General features: G+C 41.2%; 1 protein-coding gene across 1 annotated transcript; it reads left to right on the top strand.

Annotated features, from left to right (window-relative positions):
• The first annotated feature begins 7,782 nt into the window (after window positions 1–7,782).
• SDAD1 (SDA1 domain containing 1) lies at window positions 7,783–24,724 on the top strand. Its single transcript, XM_005243177.4, has 22 exons — window positions 7,783–7,987; window positions 8,169–8,273; window positions 8,390–8,488; window positions 8,611–8,721; window positions 9,485–9,556; window positions 9,648–9,748; window positions 11,430–11,487; window positions 12,357–12,431; window positions 13,238–13,339; window positions 13,823–13,892; window positions 14,651–14,754; window positions 15,489–15,546; window positions 16,116–16,174; window positions 16,558–16,634; window positions 17,687–17,784; window positions 18,191–18,267; window positions 18,663–18,795; window positions 20,212–20,309; window positions 20,773–20,963; window positions 21,488–21,572; window positions 22,008–22,169; window positions 24,402–24,724. The coding sequence occupies exons 1-22, from the start codon at window positions 7,898–7,900 to the stop codon at window positions 24,450–24,452; spliced, it is 2,076 nt and encodes a 691-aa protein (XP_005243234.1). The 5' UTR covers window positions 7,783–7,897; the 3' UTR covers window positions 24,453–24,724.
• The last annotated feature ends 1,065 nt before the right edge of the window (window positions 24,725–25,789 follow it).

The raw sequence follows: 25,789 nt of genomic DNA, 5'->3' as shown, positions 1-25,789 counted from the left end.
ACTTGCAATATCAAATACTGCAATATCAGTACTTGTAATATCACATATTTTATAGAGTTACTCAGGAATTGCTTAATGCAGACGTAAAATATGTTCTGAGAAGGTATTATTAAGAGCTAAGAAGGTATACATAAGTACATACCTGATAATTTACAGCTCTGATAGTGAAGATACCTTAGGGGGAAAAATATCATCTTATTCTGCATTAACTGATGTATAAAAGTTACCTCCATGGCAATCTGCAAGATTTCCAGAAAATCTGAAAACCCCAAAAATTTGCAAGAAAATCTGCGGAAGCTAACACCTCAGCAGTGGTACTGCAGATGAGGAAGGCACTATTTTTAGGTCCCTACTGGCATAATACTCTAAGCATGTTTGCAGTTGGTTGGTGTGGAAACCAGAGTCACACGTCTTTATCTGCCTAGAGCAAGGGCTTTCTTCACACACAGAAACAAGCAGAGAACTCCTGGGGACTGTGGAGGAAGATACTGAAATTAAAGCAGAATTTAATTTTGCTACAACTTATATCCTTATCTTTTCAACACCACCAGCACTTTGGCTGCACAACCAAAGTCTTTGCTGCTGCTGCTGAAAGAGGATGCAATACACTGTTCAACGTGCCTTTACTAAGTGTTCTTTAATGTTGCTCTCCAAGTAAAATATAAGAAGCAAACATAGGTCAGGCCTGGTGTTATCTCTTAACTTCTTGTGGGTTTGAATGATGTCACAGACTGCTAGATTAAGTCAAAAGGAATTACTTGGGACAACCAGAGTACACCAGAGTAGCTCTCCCTCAAAGTTTGTGGAATACATTATGCTAATGCTTCATCTGGTTCTCATTGCACTGCTGAAGCATATCGGATAATTATGCGCACACTGGAAGCTCAAATGAAAAAGTTTACACAGGTGGTATCTGTCATGAATGAGTGGTTTAGGTCACGTAAAGAATCACCGTCAAAGGTATTAGCAAAACAGTTTTAACAGGAATTTGTAGGAGTGCGACTTCAAAGTTCAGTAGCAAGGTTCACTCTATTACTTATTACATAGCTAAACCACACAAAGAAGAATCAAAATTAAAATTAAGCTGGAAAGATTTATACAGCAACTAAACCCATGAAAGGATAAGGGAGAGCCTCCCGCTGAGTCACAAGGTTCAGAATGGACCTCCTTGCTTTCTAAACACTTAACAGAGCTTAGGTGCAACGAGATCCAATCTTAGTTTCATACTTGGTCAACAGTTTAAATCTAAAGGGTGTCTAAGGTTTGCTCACAGATTAAGGCTGATCATAGGATTTTAGCAGCACTTCATCATTGACTAATTTATGATTTACAAAGTGAATCAAACAGGATTTTCTACTATTACACCACTAACTCAACTATGGATCTGAAATGGTAATACTTACACTATACTTACTATAAGCTACCTAAATCTATTCACATACACGCACACAGGCACAAAGGAATCGAAGGAGAGAAAGAAAAAAAAAGTACAAAGGTATACCTGTTAAAAGTTCCCCTCGAGTTCAGCGAAATACTTGTGTCAAATGCCTTTGCATTTCTCAGGAGGTGAAGGGTTGAGCCTTGAGGAGCAGGAAAATCAGCCCAGGCCTGGTCATCAGCTTTTGGCAACGGTCCCCCTAGTACAGCAAACTTGGGAGCTCGGGAGCTCCGAGAGCATCCCGCTCAGAGGGAGATGCTGTTTGCAGCTCACTGCGGTCCCAGAGAGCTGAAAGGGCCTCACTTAGGACCAGTGTTTATAGGATCAGAGATGATTTGCTTTAGTCAATGGTAATTTTCCATCCTGGCCGCAACTCAAGTTGCTAATTACTGGAATTTTTCAAAATTCCAGTGACAGCAGTACCGTACCACTCGGATCCAGGCGAAAAATATTCCCAGGCTTGCTAAGGGACGTTATGGTTCGGATGAGGAATGCTCCAAGGCTGGCAGGTGCTGTTATGGTTCAGAAAAGGGAAGTTTCTGGTACAGTCAGTGCAGTTTCTCACCTCAGCTGTGCAAGGGCTGTTGGTATGGTCAAGGGACGCTTAACTGCCCAACTCATTACACAGAGACTAAAGCCTAATGGGCATTCCTGAGGGCGCAGGGTGGCCCAGGGGAGGGGGCGAGATGCACCACCATAGTATCCCAATACCTGTAGGGGCTGATACTCTTTCTGGCATCAAAATGTGTTTGTGCAGTGTGTCATGAAAGCCCTGCCTCAGTTTTACTTTCTTCCATGCTGTCCTGGACAATAAGAAAACTGTTCAAATCAAACTCAGCAGCACTTCGAAGTAGCTCAACTCAGCCTTAGGGCGTTACTTCTTCAGTCATAGGGGAAAGAATGAGCAGCCACTGAAGGAAAAGGAATGATTTTGAGGCAATCTGCTTTAAGGTGAGCCCCAACCTCAAATACTGAAGCACTAGCACACCGGAGCTGACTATATTGCTAGTCTGACAGCATGTCAGGCACTAAGGTGTCTCTGTCTTGGGGTGAAAACCAGTGAAGGCAAAGCCAAAGTGTAACCCAAATGACTTTCCCCCCAAAGCTGCAAGGGTGGAGCAATTACAAACAAGTCTAAAAAGCAAGTCTGTGAGAAAGTGTAAATGGTTAACCCTTAGATAACCAAATGATTAGTTTGGCCTCAAGAGACTAGATAAAGCAGAGTGTGTTTGTCATATTATGTATATATACACACGTGCAGGGAGTTAATGTATGTATTTACTGAGTAGGTGAGAGAAGCAATGACTCAATTCTCAGTAGTGAAATCCCAGCACGCCAGGTCCCAGTTAAATTCATATACTTACACATAGCTATATACATCTAGTTAGATATACTTAAATATTTCTCTTGCCTACTCAGTTAATACAAGATTACTTCATGCAGAGCAGGACAGTTACCCTGGATGAGACAGGAGAGTTACCTTCAAATACAGCAGAACCCCATGGCTTAGAGACTCGGGTCCCACTTTCTTTGCCTAAGCATGGCAATCTAATGCTTGCAAAGATGCTTCACAGGGCCAGCAGACACACAACAGGGACCAGGAGAGCTCTGTGCCACCCTGCCCTGGCTGCTGCGCACCAGATGGGACACCCTGAGATAGTCTGGCTGAATTAAGCTCTTGTCCTACCACTCCTTTCTTGATTTCAGACAGGAAATTCTTGCTTTATGGGACGTTTACAGAGGTATTGTGCAAATCTGTAATAAAGAAATAACTTGACTCTGTGTGTCAACTGGTTCTTGCACACCAGGTGAACAATTCCACTTTTTTGGACAGCAAAACCAGACAGGATTTACAATTCCCTGCAACAGCTGAAGGCCAGGAATTTACACAGAGTTTACATGTGATGTTAGCCACCAAATACACTATATAAATGTATATTCATATATACATGAATATATAGACATTCTGAAAACTCAAACCTCCACAACTCTTGATGGGATAGAAGAAGACTGACTGCAGCAAGGTAAGCTATATTTTTCTTCTTTTCTAGTTGTTGCAGTTCAGTACAGACATGCTTTTCTCAAATCCATCTATGGGCTCACAGGCCCTGCTCCTTGCAAAAGGAGCCATGCAGCTTAAGAGCTTCTTTGAAGCAAAAACCCCAGAACAAACATTCCTTTTGTAAAATGAAATAAATGAAGAGATAACCCCTGACCTAGATAACATGGTAAATTAAGAGAGAAATCTAGGTCTGGGCAAAACAGAACCAATAACTGCTCATCCCCGAATTCCTAACTTGTAATCACATGAAATTTTACTCCATCCATGAACACTGCAACCCCAAATGCTGCATAATTCATTAAAGAAGGGAGTAAGAAGTAATTTGCAGAGAAACAACTTAGTGCCCTGATAGCAAGCCAGGCAACATCTTTCCTTCTTTGCTTTAGTTTCTAATGGAATATAACTTCCTGATTTACCACAAGAGAAAACGCTGTTTGAAGTTGAAGTGTTTTGGGATTTTTTGGGGGGGGAGACACTTACCCCCTACAACAACTATGCACAGTAAGAAAAACCATTCAAAATGTTATCACTGAAATTATTTTTGTAACTTTTTATATTTTAAGGAAAATATTTTAAAACAAAGATAAAAAAACCCCAAAGTTGTTCTCATAATCCCAGTAACAGCTACATTCATGTTTAGGAGCTTTACATAAAAATAAAGTATTTTTTTTAAAAAAAACCAGTTCACCTTGTATTAAATACAAGCCACAAAAGCACTTTAGCTCATAATCCTCAGAAAGAAAAGCTAAAGCTTAATAAATAAATGTACAATTCAGAAAATAAAACAAGCTGAACTTTTCACACTCTAGCATAACCATTAGTGGTTCTTTCAGCATAATTCCCTATCACATGAATTAAAAAATCTATATCACAGCAAATATATATTAAACTCCATAAATTCCTCACAAAAAAACCACAGAATGTAAAACTAATACTTCTTTCCTTATGAGAAACAATTTTACTAGAAAAAAAAAAAACCAAAAAACACCAACAAGCAAGAGGAAATAGGTTTTCACCACTGAATTTAAGCATTCCTAGCTTGATTAGCTCATGCAAATCAAACCAATGAGTATGCAGGATGGAAAAGGCTTAGGTGATAAATGCTCATTGAGGGCACATTGCTAGAGAAGTGCTTTTTTATTATTATTTTAAAGTAATCAAAATAATAGATTTTTTTTTCTATTTCATAAAAATGAACAGTTTTCTTAAATTATGCTTTATTTTATACTGACTGAAAATCAATGTAAGTACATAGAATGGATTTTTGGATGCTTTCTATTATTGTGAAATGAATGAAAAAATAAAATTTTATAACAATTTAACCTCTCTATTTACTTAATAAAAATTCTTATAGAAGGCATGTAAAGCTATTTCTCATTGAAGACACTAATAAAAATTTTGTTAGGTGCTTGAGAATAGATATTTATTAAAATCAAAAGCAATTGAATTATAAAAAAAAGTTTTTCAAGCAAGATGCTTTTTAGTAATGGTAAGTCTATGTATTGGTTTCCAACTACAAAACTTACAGGTTTCTTTTTTGAGTTTCCGTAATCCTGTAGAGAGCTATTGCCTCTGTAGAAACACAAGTTACAATACTGTTTCTACAGAGATATTGGGGGGGAAAACTTTATCCTGTGAATGTTTTAAGATGATCTGGGTGAAGATGGCTTCTTGCATTGCTGTTTTTAACAATGTGATAGCTTATTCAAAGAACTATATTTCAGTCAGTCAGAGACTTATTCCTGTGTTAGGGAAGCTTAGCCTTAAGTTCACCTGTTCTTCTGACTGTTAATTTAAAGAACCACCTGTGCAGTTCTACTTTGCTTTTGCAAAAATTTAATCCATGATATATGAGTTAAGAGTGCTGAGATGGGGATTCACCAGTGGAAGTGCAGGATCAAGTGAGTTATTTTATTCCAGTGCTCTGCTGAAGCTCTCAATAGAGCAAAGGTGCCTGAAAGAAGCTAAACACATGCAGATGCTAATGAAGAAACTAATTAATAAACAGTAAGGTCAATATATAAAGTACTAAAGCATTTTTTTGTGGTAGCAGAAAGCTTGCTTTTGTTCTAGTGAGGTCATAACAGCCCAGGTACAGGTCTGCTCTTATCTGTGCAGTCATTTCAGGCTCAAACTGAAGGAAAAAAAAAATCTTGGCAGCTGTGCAAGCATGTGAGGGACAATGTATTCTTTATCCTCTAATTAGCATTATTCAGGTATGGCATAACCTGCTGTCCTGGCTTAGATTGTCCCTTTTGAAATCAGCTCTATCAAAGTGTTTGGGAAGAAGAACAGGTGGCAGAAAACAGATTATTTTTCCTTACCTCTAGAGGATTAAGCTCCTAGATCCTCAGGTTCTAGACGTTGCCAGACAGGGACATCTGCATGCAGCAGCAGCAGGCAGCCATGAAAAGGAAGGTATTCATGGAGGGTTTGCTGGCACCTTGCTGGTTAAGCTGCTATCCACTGCTACCAGTGCCATTCATCCAGGCCCTCAGGCTGTGCTCTAGCAAGTGTCTCTGTACTTGATATAAGCGATAACATGTGAATTCCTCTATAAATGGGCACGGAAAAGATAGGATTCGATTTCTATTATGTATTGTTTCTTTGCTAGAACTTGGTGGGTGAGTGAGCGAACAGAACTGTTGGACTACCATTGCAGGTTTACAGCGTTCCTGCCAGCAACAATCGAGCGTGGCTTTCCCCATCAGCTCTGTGTACCTTCTGCCTGAACGCCAAAGCTGTGCTCCATTCGCAGCACCAGGGCTCTGCTGGTGCCTGCAATGTCAGCCGTGCCTAACAGGCAGAGCACGCCTTGGCAGGCACTGTGCGTGGATATGCTTCCTATGCAGAAGCCAAACTGTTTAGGAAAGCCAGACCTGACCTGAAAGAGTAGCTTCAGGTTGCTGCTGGCAACAGGTTAGCAAATATGTGCTTAGGTGGTTACAGCTGCTGTGACGTTCTTGCTATCATAATGAAAAGCTTTTTAGTGAGGAAAGTCTTGGCTCACTTGAGAAGTAATATTAATAATTTTGGACCCCTAACAATGCTTTGTTTAATCCTTAGTTGTATTTTGATACTCATTATCTGGCTGTATGTAAGACTAATTATTGGACAGAAGTTATTTAGTAGTAATTTATGCTATAGAAAATAATAATGTAAATCTTCTTTCTACAGTGTAAATAAGCTGTTACCTAAAGGAAAGATAATAAGCTATTCAATTGAAGAGCTAAGCCTTCTATTGCCTCATTTTAAAGGTAAACTAATAAAAGACACTGAACTAGAAAATCATTTAGTCCTTGAGGCTTCACACTTAATGCCAACCATTTCTATACACTCATCATTTGAGATATATTGTGAAATTGTTTCCCTGAAAACAGGAGGGGGAGGGAGTATGGCTTCTAGAGAGCTTTAAACCCTGTCCTCCTTTCCCCTGTGCCAAGGGCCCGAGGAAAATAACCGGCAGCTGTCAATTAGGTGGTGAACAGCAGCGAAGGAGAAGGAGTGCAAGTGTAAACTAGTAGTATTCAACTGCTCTCTTTCTTAGAGCAAGGGTGGCTGAGTGTTTTTGCCTGTGTGTTACGGGTCAGGCAGATGAAGGGTGAAAGGCAGGGTCTGTGGGGGATCAGCAGCACTTGGTAACACAACTGAATTTTTAGCTGTTTCTCATGTTGCTCTGTGATTGATTAAACTCAGCAGGGTGTGTAGCTCTCATCAGCTGTCCTTGATGTCATGTCATGGTCCTCGTGCATGCTGCTTAGGCTGCATCGGGTGAAACACTGCAGTGCTGTAAAGCACTGGGGTGGGGAACTGGGGGCGATGGGGTTCTTTGCTTTGCACACTTGGGTCTCGGCAGCTTGTCAATGGTGTGTGTTTGTGGTATGTGTCATGTGTTAAGGGCCAGATCCAATTCCTCAGCACTGCTGCAGAGCTGATGGCAGCACTTAAGTGTTTAAAAGCAGACTTTTCCCCACCACATTAGGATATGCGATCCAGCCAGGGCGACGGCAGGGTCAACTGCGCTGCAGTGACGCGATACAAGTGATCGGAAATCCATCAGAGAACTGCCGAGGAGGAAGCTACGTGCGATAAATTGGACTCGTATCGTATGTAACTTTGACGCGGTTGCCCGAAGCTTCTGTCGGGAGGAAGAGATAGTAGCAAGAACCTGTTGTTCTGGCTCCTTTCCCGTTCTGGCGGCAGGGAAAAAACAACGGCGAGCGCCCCGTAGGGGTACTGGGGGGGAGGACGTGGCGCTCGCAGGAGTTTGTCCCTTGGCGGCGCCTGTCGGTGGGGGGCGGGCCAAGATGGCGGCGGCCAGCTGGTAGCTCGCGTGTTCCGGGCAGGGGAGGCGGCGGTTTGCGGGGCCGGGGGACCGGGACTGGCTTGGTGCTGCCATGTCGGGCCGTCAGGGAAACAAGCTGCCCAGCAACCTGCCCCAGCTGCAAAACCTCATCAAGAGAGACCCAACCTCCTACACCGAAGAGGTGCGGAGCCGAGCGGCCCGAGCAGGGAGGCCCGGCCGGGAAGCAGCCGGCGGAACGGGGGGTTGGAGCGGCGGGCGGGAGGGGAGGTGTCCGTCCTGGGGGTGCTAAGGGAAGCCGAGGTGGCTTGGGCGGCACGTATTGCTCGTGCCGCTGAGCAGCCGTCACCCTGGTGTGTGTTCAGTTCCTCCAGCAGTACCACCACTACCAGTCCCATGTGGAGATCTTCACCTTCCAGCCGGACAAGCCCAGTAAGGAGCTGGCCGAGCTGGTGATGTTCCTGGCACAGGTGAGCCGCAGCCCTTCCAAAGGATGACTTTGGCTCTGGCCTCGACACTGTCATCAGCCACAAAGGCCTCGCCAGGCCGTGTTTCATCTCGTTGGGCTGGGTCTGTCTCCCCCCAGGTTGCCCACTGCTACCCGGAGCACGTGGCCAGCTTCCCTCAGCAGCTGAAGGAGCTGCTCTCCTACCACCACACCGTGCTGGACGCAGACCTGCGCATGGTAAGACCCACAGCAAAAGGTGTTTGGGGCAGACCGCATCCTGTCATTAAAATAAGCCCTTTATGTGTGAGATTGGAACTTATGGTTTGCTTTGGTTCCGATTCCCTGTTTCTCTCTTACAGACCTTCTGTAAGGCTTTGATCTTGTTAAGAAACAAGAATCTAATAAGTCCAACCAGTTTGCTGGAGCTCTTCTTTCAACTGCTGCGGTGTCACGATAAGCTTCTGCGAAAAGTAAGGCGTGCTTACAAAAACCAGTCTTGATTTCTGGTTGGTTTTGACTGACTTGCCGCAAGTAATACAGCGCTGGTGGGCAGCTGTTCCCCTTTCCTGGGTTACAAGTGAAGAACGCTTAAATTATCCCTGATTTTTCAGCAGCTGACAGTGCCAGAGGCAATACCCAATGTGTATGTGACTGGCAGTGAAGCACGCTGCTGTAAGCATCTTGACCGCGCTTTTGCAAGCTGTAGACCTGTCCTACATTTGAAATTGAGCAGCTTGGGTGTGTCTGCAGGTGAAAACTATAAAGAGGTTGCTGTTGGAGCAGGTTTTACTGAAGTATTTGTGAGAACTTCTCAGTAAAACAATTAAACCCAAGCCAGCTGCTAGTTAAAGCTCTGTTTCAGGTTTTCTGCCCTAAAAGTGGAAATACTTGCTTTCTGCCCCCAGAATTACTAAACTGGCTGCCAGAAAGTGGCTGAAGGAAGGAGGGGTGGGGTTTTTTTAAGCAATACCTCATGCTGTTCATTCTCCTGCCTTACTGTACTATAAATTAAGTACACTTTTCAAATACATAAAAATAAAGCATGCATGAGACTTTACAGAATAATCTCTTGGGTTTCTTTTCACAACTATAACTTAAACTGAGAGTAATCTCGGGGGTGATCAGTTTGGTCTCTCATTTGAGTATGTAGAGACTTTGTGGGAATAGTAGCATATCTGCATTGTTTTCTGCCTGACTTGCATACGTTACCCCCTATTATCTGTCCATTTACAGACTTTGTATACTCACATTGTGTCGGACATCAAGAATGTCAATGCTAAACACAAAAACAATAAAGTAAACACAGTAAGTATTTTCGCCTCAGACATACTTCAATTTAACCTTTTGACGCCATGAAATAGCTCGAATAATAAATGTTTCCAAATTTTCTTCTTAGACACTGCAGAACTTCATGTATACTATGTTGAGAGACAGCAATCCCACTGCTGCCAAGATATCTCTAGACGTGATGATTGAACTTTACAGAAGGAATATTTGGTAGGTCTGGCAGGCTCTTACTGACTCCCCATTTGTCGTGGGGCAGCCATCCTGACATCACTCAAGGCATGTAGTGCAAAATGTAATGCAGGGGGCAGCGACTTTAATGTATTTAACTTATTTGTGTTCCAGTGGGGTTGTATTTTGTGGTACAGAATTTATCTGGGAAGAAATAGTCTTGTGTGATGCTTCAGAGTTATTGAGGTTGAATATTTGATGTTTTAGTTGAAAATGGTACATAAATTCTAGTGCATTTGAAACTGAAGCTGTGTGCAGCTTTTTTTTTTTTGAGCTTTTGCACATAAAAGCCACTAATATTAGCGTACAGCTTGTGCTCTACAGCAAAAAGAGGAATTTTGGTTTTTTTCTTGTTAAGTCTGTAAGTTCATTCTAGATGACTGATGTAGTGGGTTTGAGTTCTGGGGTTATTTTGTGAAGCTATAATATAGCTCCTGTTTTTAGCAGATGGCAGCTTGAAAAGTTGTTTAGATAAGTATTGAAAGGAGTAGAAGCACACTGAGTACTGTCAATTGCTGTCTTGTACCTAATATGTTGTTGAATCTTTATGTTGTATTACAAAATGCCAGAGCAGATATTACCTAGTGTTAAACTGCATGAGAAGATGGCAGTCTCTTCACTACCACTTTTTTTTTTGACTGTAAAAACATGTGAAAGACTTTCAATCCTTTCAGCCTGGGATTAAGAGCAACTGTTTTGCTCTTCCTGCTTCTTGAACAGAAACAAACTGTTTAAATGCAGCCCGTGATACTGCTGGCGAGCAGCGTGCCTACTGCTTCTTACATATCTGTAAAATAGAGCAGTGGCAGAGCAGTTGCAGTGCAGTTCTTGCATTTCTGACTCGGGAGAGGGTCTCTGCAATACCTGTGTGAGTTAAGCTGGGGTGTGAATGGCAACATTGCTCTTTCAATGTATTGCAGAGAAACCACCACTGGCAGAGAGGATGTGGTGCTGGTGTGTATTTGGGCATAAGAATTTTCATGTGTAGCGTTCAAAGAAATACTGCCTATTCTGTGGCACGAATTAAAAAAAATCACAGCAGCTTTGTGAAGATTTGGGTTTTTCTGGTGTAGTGAAGTGGCTTGAGAACTATTTTCCCTAAAAACCAGGGACTGCTGAAAAAAAAGTCAGTGTTGCTGTAAGGAAAAGACTTCTGCAGTTTTAAACAGTAAGTTTCTAAGTATATGAGACTTGGTATAAAATAGATTTAATTTCTGTGGCTTTATTTCATATAAATCCTTGGTTTTAGAGGATACTTTATCTCAAAACTATCTAGCTGCTTTTCTAATAGTAATTAGGATTCTGCTTGCTTGTTTGTTTTTCCAAGCAGGGTATTTATTATTTTTTTTATACCAGTGGAAAAGTGGTAATCTGTCTTCCATTCCAGGAGCTTATTCTTTCTATCCTTTCAGTCACAGTGTGAACTAGATGGAACTCAAGTGTGTCTGTTCATTTAGATAAAGCTACTGCTACATTGGAAAAATAAAAGAAAATGACAGAAGCTTAGCTTTTTGGTTTGCAAATCTACTTGGAGCATTGAGAGACATGATTCTAATGAAGTTGCCTACTTCTTAGAAGTCACGTTTCATAAGACTTAATTTTCAGAGAATAACTTGAAATTGCTAAACTTGAAGTAAGAGGTAATGTGGTTTTTTTGTTCCAGGAATGATGCCAAAACAGTAAACGTCATCACAACTGCCTGCTTTTCAAAAGTGACAAAGGTGAGAACAGAAATCATTTGATAAAACTGGATGTTATTGGAGCTACCTTTTTTCTGTGGATGCAACTTTCTGTTTTGTAATTGCTAACAAGCTTCACTGATAATTTTTCTCCTGCTTGTTTTATTTTCCAAGTACCACTTGTGTTGTGGGAGGAGGCGGCATTTGGCTCTGAAGTACAAAGCAGCAGAATTGGAAGCTTAGCTTATAACAAGTGCAGGCTGGTGTGGGGAGGGTAGGTGTACTTTCTACTCAGAACAGTCAGAATATTGCCTCGTTATCATCAGTGTTGTAAGGCTTTTATTTGTTAAATGGGAAGAGAAGGGGCTTGAGTGAATCTTAGGCTTTCTGTCATCTGTGTCAGTTCTGCAGTGCTGGAGGCTTTAAAAACTTGTGTTATGGTTTGAGAGAAGTTCTTACGCTATGAAGGTCCAAAAGCTGTTCCATTCAATAAAAAGCCAACCAAACCTAACAAAAAAACTTCACCAACAAACTCATATAAACTCTTGGAGTTCTGAGCACTGGCTCAGGTATCAGCTGCCAGGAATTCCTGATAATGTGGCATAGAGCAATGACATTGAAATTGCTTTGCAGAAAGGCAGGAAGAGCATTTGCATCTTTAAACTTGCTCCAGGCATTGTGGAAGGCCAGCTGCTTTTTGACTCCTTGTGTGTCTCTGACTGTTGAGGGTGGGCAACAAAAATTGACTATGCAAAAACACCTGTGGGTTTCAGTCTGATTTCTTTTGCTTTTTGTTCATATCCATGCCTATTAAAAAAAAAAGAGTCTTGGCATAGCCTAAGATGTGGATGTAGAGCCGTTTTAAATACGCTGGTTGTTTTTTCCTGACATAAACTGACTTTGCTTTTCAGGTACTGGTTGCTAGTTTGAAGTTCTTTCTTGGAAGAGATGAAGATGAGAAACAAGACAGTGACTCGGAATCTGAGGTGACTGTTGTGATTAACTTTCTCCTCTCCATTCTTCAAACTCTTTAATAGGTCTGTCATCCTAGTGACCTGGGCTCTGCCAGTCTGTCTGCTTCTGTTACTTTGTTTTCCATCTTGTTTCCTGCAGATTTTCTCACACTTTACAAAAAAGTTCAATGTTTTTGACAGCTGGCCCCAACTGACAGCAGGATGCCTTTGCTGTCTGTCCAAAGACTAATGCTAAGAGCTCATTTGCTTTTCTTGTCTTGTAAAGGAAGCAATTAACTTTGAAAACCTAAGCAGGGACTGGTCAGTCTAGATCGTGAAGGCTTGCATTGCTAATGTGTAACATTAGAGTTGTGGGAAGAGGCTTTCACCTTGTGTATTGGAAGCTGGTGTAATTTTTTGGCTGGTTGTTTTATCTTCAGTTTTTCCTTTTGAGCTCCACTTCCCTTTTACGTACAAATAAATATAATTCAGTTACCTTGAGAAGGCTGATGACCTAACAAATTTAAATCTAGAACATCCTAATACAGGTTATCATTGTTTGTCTGTGACTGAACAATACTCTCAAATTAATCAGCTGTAAAAACCACTCTGTTCGCGTGCTGTTAACTGTTCCATGATTTCTTGTATGCAGGTGTGTGAGTGATTTTATGGAATCGGGATCTTAAATGCTAGTATTTCTGTATGAGGAAGTTTAGGAAGAGGGAGAGTTTTCTGTTGTAGTACATGATCCTGAAAAATACTGATACTTTTTGTTTCTCTAATTCCCATTTGAAGCCTAATGTCACCTGAGTCTTGTTGTCCTTGCATTCTTTCTCAAGGACGATGTTCCCACAGCCAGAGATCTGATGATGCGGTATGCAACTAACAAGAAAACCACCAAGCGCAAGAAGAAACTGGAAAAAGCAATGAAGGTTCTCAAGGTGAGGAGAGTGGTGTTGGACTTGCCAGCATTTTAGCTTAATCCTTCCAGTGCAGAAACCTTGCTGTTGCCCTTGTTGACTTAGCTACTGGTTGTCATCCCTTCTAGGTAAAGTTCCTCAAGTGTTTTAGCATCCATTGGCCAGATGTAAGCCATGTTTACCTGGAAAAGAGCTGTTTTGAAACAACTTAGACCCTAAGTTATGAATTAGTTGTCCTCTGGGTACCCTTTGTGTGGTCCCCTACTTTAAAGTATGTCTTGTCTTGATAAGTTACTACTTAATGCAGCTCCTGTGGCCTCTTAGGTCAGGTGGCAGAAAACCCTATGCAGCTGAAAAGAGTGATTGTTTACTTGTCAAAATCAAAGTGCCTCTGCTTGAAGAGAGGAATGGTAAATAGCAGCTTTTAACAGCAGCCTGAAACTGAAGCACTTACAGCTTTTTCTTGGAAAGAAAAAAATGTCTCTTACTCTTTTTGCCATGCAGAAACAGAAGAAGAAGAGCAAGCCAGAGGTGTTCAACTTCTCTGCTATTCACTTGGTTCATGATCCCCAAGGTAAGCATGCATTGTGTTTTGTCTTTTTTCAAGTTATGTGTTAACCCCAGACACTTAGACACAACTCTGCAAGGAGAATGACAGTGAATAGTAGATAGGAATGTGACAATGTGATACTTGTAGCGTGCTTTATCCTAGAGTTTCATAGCACTTCAGAAAAAGTGAGATTGATCCTGTTGTGCTTGTTGTAGTGCAACACTTGTAGATAGTCAGAAAAGGAAGGAGCAATGTTATATCATCTTCAGGTTGGTACAGATCAGGACATGGCGCTCTATCCATTTCTTGTATGTGTGAAGACCATAATTTGGTGAACGGGGAGTAGTTCACTAGTTTCTTTGGCTTATCCCCTTCAAAAATGTATTTCTATTACTAGTCTGCTCTTTGACTAATATCATTGACTTGTTCTTAGTCCGATCTAGTGTATCTCTGGGGTTTTTGTTTGGGTTTTTTTTCAGATGAACCCAAAATGTATCTGAAAAAAATAATTAGCTTTAATACTGACCCTGTGCTATGATGTGAAACTTCTGCTTGTTTTCCTCTCTGCTAAACTTGTGCACAGCTTTAGACCTTCTAGGCATGTGAGAAGAAGAATAACCCATTGAGAGAAGTGCTCTGGCTGCCTTTTAATTTCTTCTGTGCAAGGGCACTGGGTCTTAAAAAAACCCAAACCAAACTGACTGCCTTTTTTAACCTAATCCCAGCTGAGTGCTGCATTGTGTTTTTCAAGTGTACTGCAAATCTGTTACTGTTTCTTCTAGACTTTGCAGAGAAACTGCTGAAGCAGCTGGAAAACTGTAAGGAACGATTTGAAGTGAAGATGATGCTCATGGACCTAATATCTAGGCTAGTTGGAATACATGAGGTACGTACTCTGATGATTTTATAATGGTCTGATGGTAGCTAGCCTCGTTTGGGTGATGGCATGCTGTGGCCTTGTGCCTCTGGAAAATGAAGTTTAATTTTTGTAGAAGTTGAAAAGTGCAGATGCGTGGTCAGGTAGTTCCCAGTAGTCCTTGTAGAATGGTGCAGTGGCATAGATTTGTGTGGTACTAAGTGAGCTCTCTAGAGAAAGCTCTTGGCTTGGAATAGCTGAGCTGTCTCTAACAAATAGGAGGAGAACATGTCTTTTTCGAGACCTGCATGCTCGTAGGAGGTTCATCAAAGGAGAAAGGCTTTTCAAAGGAGTCCAGCAATTGCTTATGAAGAGCGCACTCTGCAGTGCAGCCAAAATGTTATCAAAATTACTGGACTGTCTTTCTGTTTTGAGAGAGAAGATTGTGTTGCCAAGGCAAAGGGAAGTGGCACGTTGTAGGATTGTGCAGCAGTGTCCTAATTTGAATTCTGTGCAGTCTTTATAGGAACCACTCTGGATTTCATGGAGCTTGGGACTGAGCCTTACATTTCCTTTGTACAAGTCATATCCTTATCTCCATGTATTCTCCTGTCTTGAGTTTGATATGTGTCATGCAACAAAATCTAAGGCATTTGGAGAGCACGCTGTATAGAAACATTGATTGTTTTACAGTGTATCAGCCTGTGAAGGTGATACCAAGTTAAAAGACAAGCAGCTAATCTGTTACAACTCCTTTCTTGCAGCTTTTTCTTTTTAATTTCTACCCCTTTGTTCAGAGATTCCTACAGCCCCATCAGAGAGGTGAGTAGCTACTAGTAGGTAACACTGCTGGTCCATCGTGTCATATATACAGCCAGTTCTTAGAACTGGTGCTGCAAATGAGTATTGGTAGCAGTAGCTTAGTAGCAAATAGGAGTAGTCCAGAGAGTGTGGCTGAAGGAAGTAAAAGGCCCTGACGGCCAGAAGTGCAAAGCGATTTGGATTATATGGAAGTTGTGTCCACTCAGTGCTCCTTACCTGAGCATTTGAGAAACTCCAGCGATTGAATAAAATGAAGCTACTGAGTCCCTAGTTCCTTTCAATCCTGGCTAGCTGAGCAAAGCATGACTGCCTTCTGCTGCTTGTTTTACTGGTGTTGCATTCTAGCTCTAGAGTGTTTCTTATTGTCTTACCTGGCTATTAAAGGCCTGCACTGCTGCTGGGGTGGAGGTCAGATGAGTTCCTAATGCTTGGTGGGAGAGGAGAAATAGTTATCCCAAATAGCTTTAGACTGAAATAGCTTTGAGACTTTGAGCAGCTTGTTGAGTTAACTGTTTCGGTAGGTAAGTTTATCACTCCAGCTTTGGATCTTTTTCCCGCTTTTCTTCCAGAAGTGACAAAGATTCTTCTGTTTGCTGCACAGGCTTCGCATCAGCTAGTACCACCCGAGGTCAGTACTATACCTATACTTGATGATGTTAAAAATGGACAGCAGGCCAGCAGGGAAATATAACTGAATGCGTTTTGGGGGAGGAATGAGAGGGAATCTGGTCAGACCCTTTGTCTTTAAAAGCTCATGGTAATTTTGGCTACTTCTGCAAATTCCAAGAGATTGTTTGGTATAAAGGGGAACTCCCCCCTACAAACTCATGGCTGATGTTTTAATTTCTGTGAGAGAATTTGTGTCTAGAAAGTATTTGCAGGCTATAAAGTGACAAGTCCTGAACTCTGTTTTTCTGTGGAAAGGGCTCTGTTGTCTGTTAATAATGTGTACTAATTTTCATTGTTTGATTAAATAGTCATTGTCTATTGAATCTTCTTTCTTATTTTCAGATTATCCAGTCAGTGTTAATGACGATTGCCAACAACTTTGTCACTGACAAGAATTCTGGGGAGGTCATGACCGTGGGGTGGGTACAGAATCTTAACAAAACTGTAAAACTCTCTGAACATGGAAAAGTACTTTTCTTTTTTAAACCATCTGAACTCAATCCTGTTGTTCATACTACGCTTTCAAGAACCTGCTTGAATAAAAAGAACTTAGGACAGTATCGCAGCATAAACTAAATTCCCCAGATGATGGGTTTCTGTGCTTAGTGCTATGACTAACTTTTCTGGATTTCATGATGGTGTGGGGTTTTTTGCTTTTTTGTTGGTCTTGCTATTGCTGCTTTGAGGGCTGACCTCTTGTCTGTGAAGTAATACGTTTGTATATACTCAGTGAGAGGCTAGCATCACCATTCAGGACCCTTAACTTCGGTGTTTTATGGATGAAATTTCACTACTGTCAACAAATTTAAATGTTGTTGGTAAAGAAACTGTAATGTTACTTTCTTTGACTAGTCAGGAGAGGTATTTGTGAAAGCTCACATGTAATTGGAGAATGATCACTAAATGTAGAAGAGAGCTGAAATGTCCTTTTAGACAAAGCACTCAACAGAGGCAGACTATTGTGTGTAGACATGTTGTGAATGTTTTGTGAGATATTCCTTTTCCTCTTGGCATGGTGTTAATCCAGGTATGTAGCATACTGAGTGTCTCCATGAAGATGGTTTAAAAGGGAAATCATGTCAGCCCACAGACTTCTGTTAGACTGTCCTTAGCCTGCTCGTAGTTGACTCCAGAACTGTTTCTTGATTTATTATTTTTCTAATTGTTTTTTCCCCTTGGCCTAGCAATTGTTTGACTGCTTTTCCTGTCTGCCTGGACCCAGACTTCAGTTGCAGAATCCTGAGGCCTAGGATCAGACAGAATAATAGCTGTAGAGCATGGGGCAAAGATGGAGGGTTTGGGAGACCCATGGCACAGAGAGCTCCTTGTGATGCTCTCCTCTGGCACACTAAATATTGTATAAATGCTGTATAAGGTTCTTCAAGTTCCAAATAATTCAGTCTGTTACTGGGCTAGTGGGAGTCTCTCCAACTGTGGTGTTCAGAAAATAATTCACTTCCAATATTTTTAGAATCAATGCAATAAAAGAAATCACTGCAAGATGTCCATTAGCCATGACTGAAGATCTGCTCCAAGACCTTGTTCAGTACAAGACTCATAAAAACAAAAGTAAGTGTATTACATGGATAGGACTTCTAAATCTTTTTTTTTCTTCTGTATCATCTGGTCCTCCATTTTTACAGTGATGTCTTAATTGTTTGTGTGCTGAGAGGTATAATTTTCAATATGTCTGCTGCATTTCTCTGTATTTTGTGTGTGTATACACAGAGTAGTTATGGCAGGGGAACTTAATTGACAAAACTGAAGAAGGGAAACTGCTTGCTAAGATTTAGCCCTAGGGAGGAGCCGGATCCTGCACTGGAGAAATCAGAGGGAGCTATAATTTCAGAAAAGGCACAAGCAGGCTGTAAATACTGTTTATCTGAGTGGAGTTTCAGTTTGCTCATATTTCTGCTTTTTTTTTGTCATTATCCTGACTCTCCCCCCCCCCCCCTTTTTTTTTTTTCCTGGGTAGATGTGATGATGTCTGCAAGGACTCTGATACACCTTTTCCGTTCTCTGAATCCAGAGATGCTGCAGAAGAAATTCAGGGTAAGTGTTGTTTTATGTGCATTGCATTCACCATAAACACAGGCTCGTGGGCTCAAAAAGGACTATGAGAACTAGTCTCACAGCCCCTTGAGAATGAGGTGGAATCATGCCTGCATTCTTTCCCTGCCTGCTCCCTTGCTGCCTTCTGACATGGCGTGCTATTATTTCAAGATTTCCCTAGTTCAGATTTATCAAACTCATTAACAGAAGAATCACACTATAGAAGCATGACTGTCTTCCTAGAGTTTGTTCAGCTTAGTAATTTAAGAACTTGTCTTATTTCATCAGGCAGAATTTATCTTTTCCACCTGCAACCTCCTCTCCCCCAGATTTTTTCATGGATTTGTGGGCATTAAAATAGCAGCCTGCTCAATGTGTTTTTTGTGAACTTACAGGGTAAGCCTACTGAAGCCTCGGTGGAAGCCAGGATTCATGAATATGGAGAACTGGATGCCAAAGATTATATTCCAGGAGCAGAAGTATTGGATGTTGAGAGTGAAAAAGGAAAGGGAGGAACCCAAGAGGAAGGTTGGCCTTTTTTAATTTACCACTTCTATTCTGAGCATCATTGTTATGAAGATTTTCTTTGGACATAAAACTTAGTGTTCACATATTTAATTTGCTGCTGTTGCATGCTGCATGGCTTGCATGTGTTTGTATTTGTCCATTAAGTACTGATACTGTCCTTGAGTAAGTGCAACTTATCCAGTGAAGTCTGTTACTGTGTGTTGCTTTGCATGGTAGACACTGAGGGATGGAAAAGTAGAGGGACAAACATTGTACAGCTGTGAAATTTGATGTGTACAGCTCTTCCTAAAGCAAAGGTTTTGTTGCGTATTATAAAACACTGAAATAGTAATTTGAAATAATATTTGGCCGCTTTAATTCACTTCTTGTGTAAATGCTCCACGCAACGTGAAACTCCTGCCTAAATCAGGAAAAAGCCAGAATAGTCTGGCAGATCAAGTTTGAGTGCATTCAAGATCGTGCAGTGGAAGTGTACTGAAGGAATAAACACCCTGATATATCGTGTTTCTTATGCATGTGAATACAACAATTAGTGTAACAGTTGTCTTTGCTTCAGTTTCTGAAGCTGGTAACTTCAGCACATCAGTCAGTTTGAACAACAGTGAAGAGCAGCAATGCATATACTGTAGAAAGTAACTTAGCTATAAATCGCTTTGCTTCCCTCCTTGGTTTAGATAGCAGGGAATACCATGACTGAACAGTGTAATAAGGATTAGTACCCGTAAACTACTCTGTTTCTTCAGAGGTTGTTCCACATGCACTTTGTTTTGAGGATCTCTAGCTTCAGGTGAGAGTTAAGCTTTGCAAAGCCTAGCATTATGGTACAGCTTGCTGCTATGCTGACTTGTTGCAGGCTGCTTTGAGTATTTTCTGTGGCTGGCTTGGTTTTGAGTGAATGAGGTGTACGTAAATGCATTTCCTCTAAAGGCTCTTATCACCACTTTTCCAGCTTTGTTGAAAGCTCGTAATAAATGCATGCATTGAGGCAACGGCAGCTCACAGTAATGACAAAATACACAAGGTCTTTTAAGCAGTCTGTTGTAGGAGGTGCCATATGCAGTTATTGCTATAAAAATTGGTGTCCATAGCTGAATGTGCATGTGATGTGGGTGTGCCAAGAAATCAAAGCTGGGGTTTTTTTTGCTCAGCTCTGAATTGGTTGCATGCCAGATGGAATTTGGTAGCTGAACTCGCCGGTGGGCAAGCACGGGAGCTGCTGGTCTGTTCAACTGTGGATGTCTTCTAAAAAATCATTAACTAAAAGGGATCAGATGTATGAAGTATCTTATGCCTTTGTAATGTCTATGTAGCTCTAAGACTGGGACGCTGAGACCCTACAGCTTGCCTGTTATTTCAAACTCAAGCAGTTAAGCCAAATCTGGTTTAGCAGCTCTGTGCCCTTCTTCCCTTGAGCAGATGGATGGGAAAGTGCTAGTCTGAGTGAGGAAGAAGATAATGAAGATGGAGAATGGATTGATGTGCATCACTCCTCCGATGAGGAGCAGCAAGAAGTAGTGAGTGTCTCTTACCCCAAAAACAAATGAGTATTGTTAATAGCAGACCAGATTCTCTTGCTCTGTACCTTGATGTGGCTGCTTATAAATAACTCTACAGGGCTGTGGAGTAGCTTGACCAGAATCAGTGAGGTTGAAGTACTATTGAGCACCTGTGCTGAAGTATGCGTCTTGTTAGAGGGAAAGGGAGAGACTGGGGAATTCCATCCCAGGGTTCAATTCCTTCAAAGCTATGATACTTACATGAGTGCTTTTATTCACTCTGAAATATGGAGTGGATGTACTACTTTATTCTAATACTACATGTTGGATATAAAACTAGGAAGAATCCTAACAGCTGGTTGTAGCATTTCCCAACAATATTGCCTCTACGTAGGTATTTGGGAGGCAAGGATCACGGATCACAACACAGGAATTGTTTGCAAAGCTATGCGTGATTCTTCTTTTGTACTTTTCTCAAAAGGCAGAGAAGGTGAAAAACATGCCCATAGAGGAACGAAAAGCCAAAGCTGCAGCAGTCAGTACAAGCAGGCTGCTCACTCAAGAAGACTTCCAGAAAATACGTCTTGCCCAGCTTTCCAAAGAACTTAATTCTGCACCTGGCAAAGCTGCAAAGAGGAAAAATATTGAAATAGATGATGAAGAGGAGTGCAGGTAGGATATGGACTATTGTGACAAGTGCTTTCTCTTCCCTGTAGTATCTGGTGATAGAGCTTTTAATTGCAGCAGGGCACAGGGTGCTCTGCTGCTGCTCCGTGTTCCCTGGTGACGGCTAACAGCCGCACAGCCCAGAAAGGATCCTGGGCCCCCAGGGGATTTGTTTATATTTGGGAGAAAAGACAAGAGGAGCTGATGGAAACTGTGAGACTGTTCTGCTTGTTCAGACCAATAGGCATGTGGGGTGTTTTTTGTAGCAGTAGTTGCATGGTTATACTTCCAGAGTTTCTTAAACTTTGTGGACAAAGCAGGACTTGGGAAAACAGTAAGGAGAGACTTTTATAAAGGTTGTCCCAAGCATGAGGATTAGCCTGAGAGAGAACAAGAAGTGCTTGTGTGAAAGTTTCTAGGAAGACAGTGGTGTAAGAGATGGGTGAGGGGCAAAGGGTTGAGATGGAGCCTTGTTTTTCTTGCTAGATGAAGCTTTGTGTGTGATGGCCTTTTCTTGGATTTTTGTGTAGGGGAGAGTTGCTTTCACTCAGAGATATTGAACATCTGCATAAGAAGCCTAAATCGGACAAGGAGACCAGACTGGCAACTGCAATGGTGAGGAACTACGCTATTTCATATCCTCTGTCTTTCTCAATATGGGTTTGTGGGTGGGATTGGTTTGGATTGCTGTCTTCTGCAGGAGGGAGGAGGTGGTGGGGTTGCATCTGTAAGAGGGTGCCCAGCTGCCGTCTGTGTTGTGAGAAATGTTTTGTATTTGTTTTGCTTTATGTTTTATCTTGCTGTTGCATCTTGGCTGTAAAAAATAAGTAGCCTCTTGCTGGTCACAGGTGACAGTGAAAATATAGACACACCCAGTCTTCACTGTGACTCAAGAAATACATCCACGGTGGAAGAATGCATATAATATACACAAAGTCATACTGAACCTGGGTTTATTGTTACTGCCATAGAACCTGTCACCTTAGCAGCTGATGTTAACTGTAGGGAAAGGGACATGACCCTGTTCTTATATTACATTGTCTATTCTAGGCTGGAAAAACAGACAGAAGAGAATTTGTGAAAAAGAAAACAAGAATTAACCCATTTGCCAGCTCTTCCAACAAAGAAAAGAAAAAGCACAAGAACTTCATGATGATGAGATACAGCCATAGTGTCCGGACGAAAAATAAGCGTTCTTTCAGGGAAAAACAGGTAATATTTAATGTTGAAAATAGATGGGGCTGTTTGAGCGAGTTACCTTACAATGCAGGTGAAGTGCTCTCTGTCCTGTGCCCTAAGTCATTGCTGTTTGCTTTGATGGATTAATTGCTGGAAAGGCCTGTGGGCTGGGTGGCTTCTCTTGAATCTTACCCCTGAGGAGGGATATCGGAGACTGTGGTGGTAAAGAATGCTTTTGTCAATCTTGTATATTTTTACTATGCATCGAGGACCAAGCCCTGTTGCAAAGTCATGCGTAGGTTAGGAAGGCAACTATAATGTGGTTTGTTTTCCTTTATGTAAATTAAAGAAGGTCATATTAGAACCCTGACTGTAATCCTGTGAGAGAAAAAATGTTTGCCTGATACAGAGGACTTGTTTTTCAGGACAAGCTTTTAATGTGCTTCTGCACTCTCCATATTTGTTCTTTGACCTTTCTCCCGTTACTGTCATGTTACGGACTCCTCTGTCCTGGCGTTGAGGTCATCTAATAGCTTGTCACAAACGTACTTAAAGCACAGACATAAATGTATGCTTCCTGAGCTAAAGCTTGGCCACAGCCCTTGTGAAAGGGTGTACAAGCTACAAATATAGATTTGGCAGTCCAGTTACTGTGTTCCTGCAGGCAAGCTGTGCCAAGGGTAGCTGAAGCGATATCTAAAAGGCGAGGCAGGAACTTCAGGGGATGACTTTGCTCCTGGAGGTGCTGGGCAAGGAGCCCACAGAGCTCTACCAGGTGACTGGGGTTAGGTGAGCTGGCAGGAATGGAGTGTGGATGGGGAAGCTCCCCTGCTCCTGTGATCCACCTCAGCTGGGTGGCAGCAGGCATTATTGCCTGAGCTGTGTGTGACAGCTGTTGCCAGAGCATTGCGGTAGGCATACTGCCTTGCCCTGTTTCACCTTGCTGTGTTTCACCTTGTACCAACAACAAAAATCTGTTTAAAATCCTTTTATCTAGCCTGGCAGGTGGCCAGGGTTTTACAGGGTGTTATAAAATTAAAATCCTTTGAACAGGTTCCAAGAAAAACTTCTAGAGTAATCAGTTATGCAGGGGTCTTGTTTCTGCACAGTGTTAATTTTTGTGTTTTCTTGCTAGCTTCTGTCTTGTGCTAGAGTGCATTCAGATGCTTCTTTTACAAACCCTCCTTTGTGAGTTGTTTCCAGGATTGTATCATTTGGTTAATGTGTATTTGTCTGCAATTTGTTGCCTTAAGAGCAGCAAGACTGAAAGTGTTTATAGACCAAACAGAGAGAACGTCTTAAGTGTTCCTGTTAAACAGGAAGACTTGGAGTAATACCCTCTGTAGTCTTTTTATTTGCTGTCATTCTGCCTCACCTTAAGTAAGGCTGACCACGCTAACTCAGCTCTCAAAACACACAAAAAATGTCACAAATTAACAGTCGAGGCACTTTAAGGAAACTGCTCTTTACCATGATTCTTATACTTTGCTCACTTCTTCTAAAAAGCCATCTTAAATGGTTTCAGTTTTGACTCCTGGTTACTGTTTTGAGTTTAAATGTTATAGCTAAACAATGAAAGAATTGTTTTTTCATACTTTTTTCACTGCAGTTAGCCCACAGCATCAGTTCTGTTGACCATGATTTGAAAATAATTGTTAAAAGTGGGTTGGAGTACCATAATTGCAGGATACTCTTGATCTGCTGCTCTCTTTGGTGGTTGAATTTTAAGAGACTGTTGTCTATAGTCCAGAGCTTACCAACTAAAACATGTCTGAAATACACAACAAAATCTCTTTAGGGTGATACAGCACTTGTAAAAATTCTAGCATCCCTCCTTTCCCCTTTGAAAAGAAGCTTTGTAATACTCTTTCAGAAAATGCCATTTAATCCTACTTACCTCTCACCTGGACTGAAGTCTTTCTCTTGATGTCTTCTAATTGAATATTAGTGAGGCAAGATCAGTTTGTTACTCTACAATCTTTTTCATTATATAGGTTTTCCTAATGAGGTACTGAAACATGTTGATTTTTTTGAAATCCAGCTCTTTCTTTAGCTCAACTTGGTAATACAATTAAATAATCACTGCATTTCTGTCACAGTAGTCATTATCATTTGCCAGTTACTGCTCCCAGTTTTATCTGATAAACTATTAGTGTGTTTCTCTGAGGCTGAAGAAATTGAAGAGGGTTGTTGATGTGACAGTGTTGTTGTCTCATTACTTAATATTCTCCTTACCTGAATATTCCACTCTTGTTTCATATTTAGCTGGCTCTTCGGGATGCACTTCTGAAAAAGAGAAGACGGCTGTTGAAATAACAGGAACAGAAAGGAGTACTTAATCACCCTTGAAGAAGTAGCCTTAGAAATGCGTATTTCCACCCACCACCACCCCAAAAGAAAAAAGGGACTGAAATGCCTTATGGATTTCTCGATTCTTCAGAATTATAAACTGAACACTTTGAAGCTGTTGGATATTGTATGTATAGGACAAATGGAAGAGGCCTTAGTCCTTGCAGGATTATTTTTTTTAAAGCATTCTAGGGAAGAAGGCAATTATCTTTTATTAAATATAATTTACTTACACCTGATTTTATATGTGTAATTATTAGAACATACAACCTTATGTAAAAATATTTTACTTGAAGCAATTAATGAATAGGTAATTGGAAGGAAAAAATATTCTGGCTCGGTCTACAAAGTATGTGTATATGATGTCTGTGCCTGTCTTAAGGATGTGATTTTACAGACTAAGCCATTTTCCAAGTGGCTGTTTTTTACCTGTTTAATGAAACCGAATTGTTGTAATACAGATAAATTACAACAGTGTAACAGTGTACAGTTAGTACAAGTGAGCAGTTAGGAGGAAGAACAGTCTCATTATGGTTTGTGAAGAAAACAAGAATAACATTGGTATATGGGAGATGGTTTTCATGTTGCCATTTAAATAGGAAGGTAGCATCATATGCAGGAGAACTAAGGAATCTTTATGTTCCTGTATCAATGCATCTCATGGTGGGACTTGCTGGTGTTTGATTTTTGAAGTACACATGGATATACTGCCACGTGTACAGATCCACATATAAGTAACATGGATCTGTGGATTCTTTACGCCAGAGGTGGAACTCTTGCTTCAGCCTTGACTTCTACTAGGACCATTGATGGGTTCTTACCCAGCCACCTGCTTTAATGGAATCTTGAGGGAGTTACAACACCTCTTGCCTCATTGTGTTTGAAATGGGTTTTCTTGTGTGGCCAAAACAGGTGCCACATGCACAATATAATGGAAAAGCATTTGGTAGGGTGGCTTTTTTCTTTCCTTCTTAGGAAACAGTATTAATGTTTGTATTCCACATGGGAATGCACTCAGCCTAGGTAGGTTTGTTATGTTGAATACACAATTGTATTCACTTTAATTCTGATTATTTTTGTTGGGGCTTTTTTGTTCTGTTGTCACATCTTGCTTCCTAAAGCAAAAAAAACTAACCACCTTAGAGCCTTCAGCGAGAGAGAAGAAAAAAGTAGAAACTTTATGCATCTTCAAATGCTATATTTAAATGCAGTGCTCCTGCTGAGGGAAGGGCAGGGATTGCTACTTGGGAATGACAGCCAGGAGCTGGCCCTGTGGAGGATGTGCAGGTGGGAGCTGGCGAGGT

Source organism: Falco peregrinus, chromosome 2, assembly GCF_023634155.1.
Source record: "Falco peregrinus isolate bFalPer1 chromosome 2, bFalPer1.pri, whole genome shotgun sequence".
Classification (NCBI taxonomy): Eukaryota; Metazoa; Chordata; class Aves; order Falconiformes; family Falconidae; genus Falco; species Falco peregrinus.
This window is presented reverse-complemented; position numbering and strand designations above follow the sequence as displayed.

What these genes read in the sequence shown, in the direction of transcription:
- SDAD1 (XM_005243177.4), top strand. Translation starts at nt 7,898, where the DNA reads ATGTCGGGCCGTCAGGGAAACAAGCTGCCCAGCAACCTGCCCCAGCTG. An exon ending in ACAGTGACTCGGAATCTGAG is followed by an intron (nt 12,432 to 13,237) that starts GTGACTGTTGTG and finishes TTCTTTCTCAAG; the next exon opens with GACGATGTTCCCACAGCCAG. An exon ending in CTTGGTTCATGATCCCCAAG is followed by an intron (nt 13,893 to 14,650) that starts GTAAGCATGCAT and finishes TGTTTCTTCTAG; the next exon opens with ACTTTGCAGAGAAACTGCTG.